The 11,909-nt window shown below is 39.6% G+C and overlaps 1 protein-coding gene across 1 annotated transcript in view; it reads left to right on the top strand.

Moving 5' to 3' along the window:
- The first annotated feature begins 5,942 nt into the window (after nucleotides 1–5,942).
- Nucleotides 5,943–11,909, top strand: part of prima1 (proline rich membrane anchor 1) — a 48,942-nt gene continuing 42,975 nt past the window's right edge. Inside the window, exons 1-2 of the mRNA XM_036581946.1 lie at nucleotides 5,943–7,302; nucleotides 9,462–9,612. Of these exons, the coding sequence (XP_036437839.1) occupies nucleotides 7,210–7,302; nucleotides 9,462–9,612 (244 nt within the window). The 5' untranslated portion in view covers nucleotides 5,943–7,209. The remainder of the gene's footprint in view (nucleotides 7,303–9,461; nucleotides 9,613–11,909) is intronic.

The raw sequence follows: 11,909 nt of genomic DNA, 5'->3' as shown, positions 1-11,909 counted from the left end.
ATCAACTCAGCGAAATGAAAACGGCAACCGAAACTGGTGACTTCAACACAATATAATCTTACCCTGCCAATCACTGGCAGATCATCAAGAAAGTAACAGGGCTTTAAAAGCAAGGAAGAAGTTCAATTGTTTTACTGACAAATGTAAGGCAAGAAACAGATTGAGGCTATCTTTTACACTGAAATGCAGAGATAAAGCCTGTTAATTGTATTGAAGGTGCATTTTAAGACCGTACCGCACTAGACATTAAGTCACATTACACCATGGAGTCAGCAGTAAGACAGGGCTGATTGGGATCAGCTGTGGTGCCTCATGTTTTAAAGCAGCAGAGCACTGTGAAGCGCACAATGTTCCTCCCTTGACACTTCCAAGACACTAAAGATCTTGGACGATAATGCCTATTAAAGTCATCGCGCATAACTCACAAAGCTCTCTTGTGTTTCTTTTGGAACAACATCAGTGACGTCATGTCCACTGAGGAGACACTAAGTCTACATTTATGTTTAACTGCCGCAAAACTGGAGCTAACTTTGTCAGAAGCAGACTTGCAAAACAATGGGGTTCAAAGTTCCTCATAACACTGCAAATAATAAAAGTGCTGTGGTTCATCACGTCAGGGTAGCAAGAAAATTCTTAAAACAGGCCAAGAGGAACAGATAAGGATTTAAGAAAGAAAGAGCCTGAATAGGCCAAGAGAAATAAAGGCACTCAGCAAGAGGTGATCTTGATTGAACAGCAGCCTAATGGGCCAGGCTCTATCAGACGAAAGATCAGACAGATCCACCTTAATTTACACAGAGTCATCCATCGCTCTCCTAAACTAGATTAGAGTGCTCTTTAAGGTCCGTCAGCAGGCTGGGAGAACATCGCTGCAGACCATGCAGGACTTCCTGGCATCAAGCAGCTGGATCAGCTCTTGTCACAATATACCCCCCACCACCAGCAGCACTCTGGCCTTTTCTAATCTACTCTGCAATGCTCCAAGTCTCAGCTAATGAAATGGCATTGACTTGGCCTCCTGCCTATTTGCTAAAGGCAGCTCCTCTTTTTGATTCCCATTGGCTGTGATTTACGAGCTGCTTGGAAAAGTGTTAAGTCACTCGTTCTTAAAAAATGATTGTTTTAAGTAGCAGAAATCCATTTAGATTTCCTTAACTTGGCACACGAAAGCATGCTAATCATATTATTTAGGAACTGTTTCTTTTTAAATAGCTAGTTTCTGTTGTGTAGTTGTTTGTGCTGTAATTTAGCCTATTTTAGAGAATAGCATGTAGGTTATTTCAGAGAATGGCATAAGTAGCACTATCTAAAAGCAGAGTTATTACAGTTGTGAAATTTTTTTGACAGTTTTTATTTTTACTTACTTTTTCATTTTGGTTTTCGATTTAGTTTTAGTTGGTTGTTAGGGTGCATGAATAGTTTTAGTTTTGTTTTTATTATCTGAAAAATAATGGTTTTAGTTTAGTTTTATTTAGTTTAGTTCAGTATTATTGTATGTGCTGTGATAGCAGGTATTTGATAAGGGTAGAATAAAATTAATACAACAGTACAGTGAGCTTGGCTCAGCTCCATTTTTTTTAAAGATGGCCAAAGACAGAAGGGATCCACTTCTAACTTTTCATTCACACACTTAAAAACATGAAAACAAAAACTTCTCATTAAGTATATTTAGTTTAGGTTAGTTTTCCGGTTGACATTATTGTTTTGATTTAGTTTTTGCGTTTTGAAAACAGTTCTTTATTTTTATTGCAGTTAATGGGCATTTTTTACTGCTAGTTTTCATTTTAGCAATAGTTGTAGTTAACTATAATAAGCCTGTCTAAAACTAGATGGTTTGATCTTTTTTAAGTAGCTGACCAGCATGTAATCACTCATGTTGTGTGAATCTATAGCTATGAGAGTGAATTTCAAATAAAATTTCTAAGAACAATGTTGAAGGAGTGTGTGTTCATAACCCAAGCCACTGATCTCAGGGCAAACATGTTGTTTTACTAAAAAATCTAAACTTTTATAATTTTTTTATAAAACGTTTATGACTTTTGTTGTAGTTCTCTAAGCCATTGTAGGAATAATATCCATTACATCTTTAAAACAAATATGCCAAGTTTAGCAAAAAGCAACAGTGCAGGCCAGCCTTAAACATCTAATAGTCTAATATTAATTTCAGCTCATAAGTAATTGGACAATGACATGTTTGCTTTTGGCTCTGCACATTGGATTTAAAATGAAACAATAACGATGAAATTACAGCGGAGAAAGTCAGCTGTATTGAACCTTATTGGAATAACAGCCCTTTTTTGATACCACAATAAAGCATAAGTAACTGGACACATTAACATAATCTGAAAAAGTACTTCTGTTTGAACCTTTTACAAATAATGACTGTGTAACAGTCCCATAGCCCATTACGAATTATGGAGTATTTTCCCTGGTGATGCTCTGTCAGAGTAATGCAGCCATTTACAAAGCCTGATTGTTTCTAGTTTTTCCTGTGGTCCTCATGATCTCTGGAGTTGTTTACAAGTGGTGAGCCTGCCAGTGACCCACTTGCTTTTTGATTATATTACCAGTGTATTAACTTTGATTATTCCAGCTGATTTTGATGTGATGCTCTGGCTATGTCTTCAATTCATTTATTCAGATTTTTTAGCCTCACGATGGCCTGCATTACATTTTATAACACTTCTGTCTTGTGTTTGAGAAGCAGTTGACCCCAGATGCAAATACAATCACTCCTATAATCAGCTCTACACCTTCCATGAGCTGTCTTGTTCATGAACAAATGATGCAAAAAAGCCCAGCCAACCAAAAAACCACTAAGCAGCCATTTGTCCAGTTATTAATGGTCTGTGGTTCTTTTAGAATGCATTTAATATAGATCTAACTGCCCTCAATCTGACATTTTGACTTCCTTAACTTCATAAACATTGATTCATTTCAAATCTAATCTGAAGTAGAGACAAAACCATAAACATTGTTCCTGTCCACACAATTTACATGTAGTCCACATCACACATTTCAGGCCATACCAAACATACTGAAATCACAGATATTGCAATGAAAATTCAATGGTAACCTGGTTTTCTATAGGTTAATTATTTCAGAAGTTAATGAATTGACAATGATTAATGTTTCCAAAGATCCAATTTAGGCTTGAGGCTCAAGTCAATAATTGTAGTGTTTACCACCTGAGTAAATTAATTTCTCCCCCAGAAGGTTGTAAAATCAGTTTCTGGGTGATCACTGCAATTGAGAAGAAGCACCAAATCCCAGAGACACAGCCAGGTGTTGGCAGCTACAGTCTCAGTACGTAAAACGAGGTCTATAAATTAAGATTCAATTTATTTGCGAGGGGATTTATGGCTGTGGTGATCTAATGGAGCAACCTCATTCAGGATTATCACATCAGAGAGCACTTCTGTCTAATTAAATTAAAATAAGGTGTGGATTTTCTGCAACGCAGTAAAACTTGAGCCGTCACCATAAGCCACAGCCTGGCAGAGAACGAGACGGAAAGTCTGGACAGACCAGAGCCATTAATTTTAGTAGAAGGAGCACCAACAGCAGCACTGACTTCCATCCAGAACTGTTACGATATAACTGATACAGATATGAACAATACAATAAAATGATGTTAAATGGTTTAATCTACTTGCGAAATTTTGTTTAACATTTTAGAAGGAAAAAATTATATGACAGACCCATTTGGTGTGGGTATATATGCTCTTGTAAAGATGGACTGAAATGGCCAGACATGTCCACTTTTCAAGATCAGTGCAACATCAAAATAAAAACAATTCATGGTCCAGCTTCAACTGAACATGTATACTCCACTTTCAAAATCCTGTTGCTGTTTTAAGGAATAAATCTGTCACTCAGTGTTGAGCTTTGAATTCAGGGTCTTTCACTTGATTGTAGAAGTGAAGTGAGCTTCATTACAATGTCTATGGTTTGTAGTTTTTACTATATGTTGTGAGAAAAATACTATGTGTATTTAGAAAAGCTCAGAAAATTGCAGCTGGTAACACAGATAAGGACTGTAATTTGAATTATGAACTTAATTAATTTACAGATAAACGCAATGTTACCTGCGTCTCTTGAAATATAAGCACAGAAAGCGCAAAGACAAAATGATATACTGCAGAAATAATATCTTGCAAACAAGTTAGTCATTCTTAGAACGAAGATTGAAAACTATTTAAAAAACAATTAAGTATTCAGACCTTACACATGTACAAGGATTATGTTATGATTTATTTAAACCAAAGGCATTAATAGAGAGAGTACTAAGCTGAATATACAGGCTGTTCCAAACCCTAACCTCTAATTTTCTACTTGAGGAAATAATACTTACATTTTAATTTTTTTTAATGTTGTTTTGTAAAAGGATGATTTGATTCATTTTAAAGTGAAACTGAAAGATGCAAATGTGTATTGGTGAAGTTTTGTTTGTGTTATGATTGTTCTATTAGTGACAAAATGGAATGTTCCATCATTTATTCTAATAAAGTGAACATAATTAGGGTAAAGGGTCACTCAAACCAAAACAATTTTAGTCTAAAGTCCAAGTCAGTTAAAAGTCCGAAATGTGTTTTCATCCCTGACTTTAAGCCAGTTTGATCCATATATGTATATAAAGAGTCAGGGAGCACTGTAAAACTGTTACCATCAGAAAAACAGTTCTTAAAGCTTTCATCTTTGAATGTGTTTGGAATAACTTGAATCCTGACTAGAAGAAAAGGATATATACCAACCAACTTCTAAGACTGAACTTTGGAGATGTTGATAAATATCCCTGCAGATTTCTTTGTAATATCTGAAAAGAATGAAAACTGTCATAAAGACAATGAATTACTGTATGATGACAAAGTATATCTATGTATATGCATATATAGGTCCATAAGTATTTGCCTAGTGCCTTTGTACACCACCATAGTGGAATTTAAATGAAACAGTCAAGATGTGATTCAAGGGGTTTTACAAAAATATTGCATTACCAGTTTATTAGCAATTACAGCCATTTTTTGCATAGTCACTCCAATTTCACAGGCTCAAAAGTATTTTGACAGGTGACTGGTAAGCAGTGTCATAGCCAAATGTGGTCTGTTCCCTTGTTAAAAAGCTCTGGAACTGATTCACTTGGTAGCTGTTCATGGAAACTCTCAATATGTGGTCCAGAGAGGTGTCGACAGAATTCTTTCTGTGGTGATAAAAAAACACTTCACAACATCTAGTTAAGTCAAGGACATTCCAGCGGAGGTTGGCATATCATTGTGAAAGTCTACATTCAAGAGACGCCTTCATGAATGTAATTACAGAGCGTTTACCACAAAGACGCAAACCACTGGAAACACTCAAGAACACTCAAGAAGAAAACGTCTAAAAAAACCTGACAGGTTCTGGAACAAGATTCTTTGGACAGATGAAAACAAAATTATCTCGTCACAGAATGATGGACAAAGAATAGTATAGAGAAAGAAATGAAGGGCTCATGATCTGAAACATACCACATCATCTGTCAAACATGGTGGAGGTAGTGTTACAGTGTGGGCATGCTGCCAATGGAACTGGGTCACTGGTGTTGGTTAATAATGTGACTGCTGATAGAGGTAGCAGGATGAATTCTGAAGTGTGCTGAGCTACACTTCCTGCTCAGATTCCGTCAAATGCTATAAAACTGAACAGCGCACCACAGTACAGATGGATAATGACCAAAAAATCGAGTGAAAGCAACCCCAGAGCTTCTTCAGACAAAAATATGGAATGTTCCTAAATGGCCGAGTCAGTCACTGACCTCAGCCCAAATCATCATATTGAAGACAAAACTGAAGGCAGAAAGACCCACAAACAAGCAGCAACTGAAGGCGGCTGCAGTAAAGGCCTGGCAAAGCATCACAAGAGAGGAAACTCAGCATTTGGTGATGTCCATGAGCTCCAGACTTCAGGATTTGCATCCAAGTATTAAAAATAATCCTTGTATTTATAATCACGTTAGTTTGTCTAATTAAAATGGATGGGCTATGTAAAAAACGGCTGTAATTCCTAAATGGTTCAGGCAATATTTTTGTTAAACCCCTTGAATTAAAGCTGAAAGTCTGCACTTCAATCACATCTTGACTGCTTTATTTCAAATCCATTGAGATGGTGTACAAATATTGTCCAAATACTTATGGATCTGACTGTATATATAGATATAGATACAGACTATCTTACTGCACTGGTAGATTTTGTACAATCCATCAATGATCTCCTAATGCAGAATCTTAGATATATGTTGGCTGCACTTCAGATGCTTCACTTACCAAGATATATTTTCCATAGTGAATGCTGCTGTACTGACACTGGGAGGTGTGTATGCACAGTAATTAGACATAGTGCCCCCCTCCTCCTCTCCATGTGCTCCAACTCTCTTCTTCTCCACTCTGCACGTTCAACTCTCTCTGCACACTCGCGCGAAAAAACGCAATAAGGATTCCCAACCGGGCAGCTGTACAAGAGTCTTCACCGGACACCGCTGTGGTCCAGACGTTTTCCTCAGCCCTCCCTGAGTAGGAACAGCCTCAGCTCTGTCCAGAAGAGGGGGGGGCAACACTGGGAGACAACATCGATCGCGCCAATGGCTGACCTCTCAGAACATCATCCCTGTTTCTGCACGTGTCCGTTCAGCTCAGGTGGTGCTCCAGAAGTAACGAAGAGAGGAAAGCTCCAGCTTGCGGTTTAGGGTGAAGCCCTCGTGCGTCGGCCAGTCTTCTCTCGCGCGTAGCTCCAGCTCTACATCAGCGTTTCAGAGCGTCGGTAGGTAACTTTTTTTTCCCGCGTCGCGCCGGTGAAACGGTCCAGTCCCATATGCTTCTCACAAGAGATGAAGCCTGATCGAGGGGCTCCAGCGGCCAGGATTTTGCCTCGGTCTCGCGGGCTGGAGAAGTTTGGGTCCAGCCTGCAGCGCACCACAGCGCGAGAGCATCATCTCCAACTTTAAGCCCCGGCACGCGGAGCTCCTCTTCGGATCCCACACTGTTCTGGGCTCTTCATGCCACCCACCAATGAGCTAACTGGGCAGGAATGTTCAGAGGACCACGCTGCGAGAAGCTCGAGGGCAAAGTCGCCGTTCAGCGCGAGAGGCTGGATTATTGAACCCTTCCAGAGCAGAGAGTTGTCCGCGCCTCGCGCTCGTGTGCTCGCCAGGTGGACTGTGAAGAGACAGGAGGAATGTTTGTTCCAAATTTGCCGTCGACCGCTTTGGGGGTTCTGCCTTTTTTGTTTAACCACTGCTTTCTGTCGCTGTTCCTGCCACTGTTACAGGTAGGTTGTTGGAACTGGGCGCTGAGGGTCATTAGGGATACTACACCAGGGATGTGCATGTCATTTGAGCATGGGGTTTAAAATGGGCTTGAAAATGGAGTTGCTTAGTTCTTCTGTGATGGAAAATAAAGAACTGTTCTTTTACACGTGTATGGGATGAATGGGTGAAGCTTATTTTACATCAGCTGCATTTGATGTAGAGTTTTTTACTGATCGGCTTAGAAAAAAAAAACAGTCTTCATTCTGAAAACTAAAGAGAATCACTAACTTGTTAAGTCCAAAGTAACTTCTGAGCAGACTTAGTAGTAGTGGATCCTACATAGTAATGCAAGTTAACGTTCTTCGGTCTTCAAAAATAAAGGTGCAGATATTGTGGTTATTTGGAGTGATGCCATAGAAGAACTAAAGAAGCTCTCAGCTGGGTGGTTTCAATTGAGTTTGTTTAAGGTGACATCTATTGAAGGGTTCTTTAGGGATCCAAAAGTGGTTCTGCTACGCCATGGCTAGGGCTCAATCTCACCAGGATGTGAACCTTTACACAGCTGGTTATGTGCATTATACAGCAACAGTAACACTTACCTGAAGGGCAGAATCCAGAGGCTCCATCACCTGTGTAAGCTTTTGATGACAACTAGCATAAACCTCCATAAACATTTATAAAGTCTTATTCCAATACGTGCTGTCGTAAAAGCTGCTTCTATCCATTTTGATGTTATCTCACCTCAACAAGTGTTAAAACAACTGACACTTGTGGCAGTGAATCACGAAGAGCTGATATGTTCTATCAGTTATGTCATCTAATGCAATTGCTCATCTCAGCACCAAAGTTAGCAAACGATCACCTCAGATCAACAGCTCACTCCAGCACTCGTCCTGCATTCCAGCTCTAGTGTCATTACTAAGTTGTGCAACAACATAATTAATATAATCACTTTTTTCTCCACTTCTTACATTGTGAGACTCCCAAATCATGAACCCTGTAAAGTGAACTGAACCGTGGGCTGACTGTATTGTTAGACCCCTAGTAATAGCAGCCTACTACTAGTAGTATTTGCTGATACGGATCACTTGATGTGCAAAGACTCAGAGTCCTCACCCATTGTTGCCTGCGGCAGCAAGCTTACAGGACATTAGCGAAAGGGTTTCCTGCTTGGTCTGTCAGAAGGAAGGAGAGTCAGGCTTTGCTCCACACGACTCCCACTCCTCTGGGGAGCTGAGGGGCCGAGGTGTGTGTAGGAGCGCTCTTGGAAAGACCTTAGCCTCCACACACCCTTCATTCTCCTCCTAGTGGGAGGGAGCTCCTATTAAACGTGTTTGTGAAGAGACCAGGCCTTTATGAAAATGAAGTGTGCTGTGTTGTTCTGTGATATTTACGGTGATACTAGTAACTGGGGAACTCCTGGTTAAATATTGTACAGCTCACTTTCATTATGGGTTTTGATGTGTTCTAATGATTAGGAAATATGTCAGCAAGTTTAGCGTTCAACCTATTAATCTTAAAGGGGAATTCCACCATTTTGTCACAATTTATGCATACCAAACAGTGGTTTGGTGACTAATCTACGCTCATACTTGTACCATTGCAGTTAAATCTATTCCATTTCATTTAAATATATTCAGATTAAAGTTGTTGTAACAAACTCTTGTATCTCCAAAATGGTAACTTATGAGGTTGCAAATTAGGATATTTTGATATGACAGTAGACAGTAGTTCACACAAAAAATTCCTTTAAATCAATGAAAATGAAATCAATCAATGAAAAAGATTTTCAGTTCAATATATCGCTGCTGTCGAAAACATAACCTTGTATCTCCATTTTTGTCCGTTTTTAACATAATTTGAAAATGCCTGTTGCCCTTTACATGGGAAATGGACCAACGGTAATGACCCAAAATGACTTGGAAAAAAAGTCTGGTTACATTGATTAACGTTAAAAGTAAGGTATGTTTTTACCTTCTCCTGTATAGTTTTCATTGTGGAGATACGAGGTTTTGTTCTGGCAGCAGCAATATGCTATTCTAAGTCACCTGTGTTGTGGAAGTAGTGGATTACTTGCTCTATTGAGGAGGAACTGATAAAATCACAATGGAAAGGGAATATTGGAGACTGGAGAATTATCTTGACGAATTCTGACACTGTGCTCTCCTCTCGTCGCCAGCATGCCCAGGGAGAACTCCAGAAGTCATGCTCTCGGAGCCCAGCAGCTCCAATCGAAGACATCTGCCAGCTGCCATGCCAGTGCAGACGCTACCCACCCTTACCACCCCCACCCCCTCCACCACCACCGCCCAGACTGCTCACTCCCACTGGTAAGAATCTTGCCCTTAGTGCTGTATTGCTGCTGTATATGCACATATTCACATCAGATCACTACTAACGTAGTACAGGACTGAAGAGGAGAAGCTATTTTGTCGGTTGCAATTTGTTCCTGGAGCAGCGTAACCACAGGCTATAGTTTGGAAATGAGCAGATGTGTTGATGTCTCACCTTGGTAGTGTTCCTTTCAAGAAAAACATGTAATCAGAGCTGCTTGAACACAAGCTAAGACCAGAACGCAGGTGGGTTACACGAGAACAATAGCTAGACTCTCAGTCATGATTACATGGAGCACCAGAGGGGATAATCATAAGGCCATGGGGATCTGGATGTAGCCAGATATCTCTTGAATGGTTTCTTGGGGTTCAACACAGGGAATAATAACTGTAGTATTACTGTAGTGGTAAAAGCTATTGGTGGGTTACAAAGGTGCAAAATTCTTAATTAATGCTCGCAGTGTTCATTTGTGTTCAACTGGACTTAAACACACACTGTAGGTGTTAATTCAGCACTATGGCTGTTAACTCAGTGCTATAGGGGTGTAACACTGCAAATGTTAATTTAATGCTGTAGGTGTTAATTCAATACTGTATATGTTAATTTAGTATTGAATGTAGTAATCCAGTACAGTATCCAGTAGTAATTCAACACTGTATGTACGATTTCAACACTGTAGGTGTTAATTCAGTACCATATGTGGTAATCCAGCAGTGGAGGTGTTAATTCAGTACTAAATGTGGTAATCCAGCAGTGGATGTGCTACATCAACACTGTAGGTATTAATTCAACACTGAATGTGGTAATCCAGGATTGGAGGTGTTAATTCATCACTGTAGGCATTAATTCAACATTGAATGTGTTAATTCAACACTGTAGGTATGAATTTAACGCTGTATGTGTTCATTCAACACTGATGATGATGTAACACCGTAGGTATGAATTCAACACTGTAGGTGTTCATTCAATACTGAATGTGGTATTCCAGCAATGGAGGTGTTAATTCAACATTGCAGGTGTTAATTCAACGCTGCAGGTGTTCATTAAATACTATAGGTGTTAATTCAGCACTGTAGATTATAATTAAGCAGTGTAGGTGTTAAGTCAGTGCTGTAAATGTTAATATAAACATGTAGTAGTTAATTAACACTATAGGTGTTAATCAACACTGCTGGTGTTAAATCAGCTCTGGGGATTTTGCTGTGTGTGTCTCACACGCAGTGCTGCCGAGTCAGAGGTTCAGGACTATTCAGTGCACACCGCAGTGCTGAAATTAAAAGTCAGCACCTGCTGGTAATACATCTGCTCTTCTGCTACATTCTGACTTTGCACTGAAACTGGAGAACCCCAAAGTATTTCCTCCTGAAGCGTTTTCTTTTAGGACCCTAGCCAGCTTCACTCAGTTTAAGCTGTTCAGCTGTGTGCACCGAAATGATAACCATGACTATGTCCCAAAACAGTAAAAAACAACTCAGTGAGGCAATGTTCTGTTATGTTGTCATGGTTTTGTCTATCTATGAGTGTGGGTGTTGGGGGCAGATTTACATCAGCGCAGGGGAAAAAATTAAGTGTACTGAAGTTTTTCCAGTTTTCTGTCAACTTCAAAAGCTCAAAAAATAATATTTTCCCAGAGGGCCTTCATTAGGGCTTTACAGACACCCTAAATCTGTGAAATGTGTTTGTGCCATATCTCTCAGCTTGCCCTGCAGAAAGCCACTGTGTAAAACAAGGAGAGCATGAAACATGTTCATGAAACTGTAATCAAGTTTAGTGTTCATTTATTCAGGCTTCTATGCTGTTGTGCTGAAGGTTGAATCACAAGCTGGTCTGGCAGATTGTCCCTGCCAAATGTTTCCCTGCACTTGCTTCTTTCTGAGCAATAAAGGCCACAAAGCCCAGTCAGTTCATTACAGGAGGTGGATATTTTAAGTCATCAGAGGGTGCCTGTCAGGCACTGGATCAATATGGCCTGGGCATGGAAAAGGACTATAATCAATCTCTCTTCCGACAGTTTTACAGTTTTAGACCTTCAGTAAACATGAGCAATAGACCCATAGAAACAAAAACAAGCTTGAGTGAAGAGGCCTGAGATTTATAACAGCTTATAATATTAATGTGCATTTGAAAGCTTTTAACCCTCTCATTCCTTCTCACGCTTTCTCTCTATCTGAACCATCCCTATCTCACATATACAGTCAACAGATTGAAATGAATGCAGACTAAATGAATTCTAGTACTGGGTCTGTTTATCGATTTATGGATAATTATAGAAAACTGCCATGAAATTGGTGAT

This window comes from Colossoma macropomum, unplaced genomic scaffold, assembly GCF_904425465.1.
Source record: "Colossoma macropomum unplaced genomic scaffold, Colossoma_macropomum, whole genome shotgun sequence".
Lineage (NCBI taxonomy): Eukaryota > Metazoa > Chordata > Actinopteri > Characiformes > Serrasalmidae > Colossoma > Colossoma macropomum.
The sequence above is the reverse complement of the archived record's forward strand: the minus strand, read 5'-3'. Positions and strand labels throughout refer to the sequence as shown.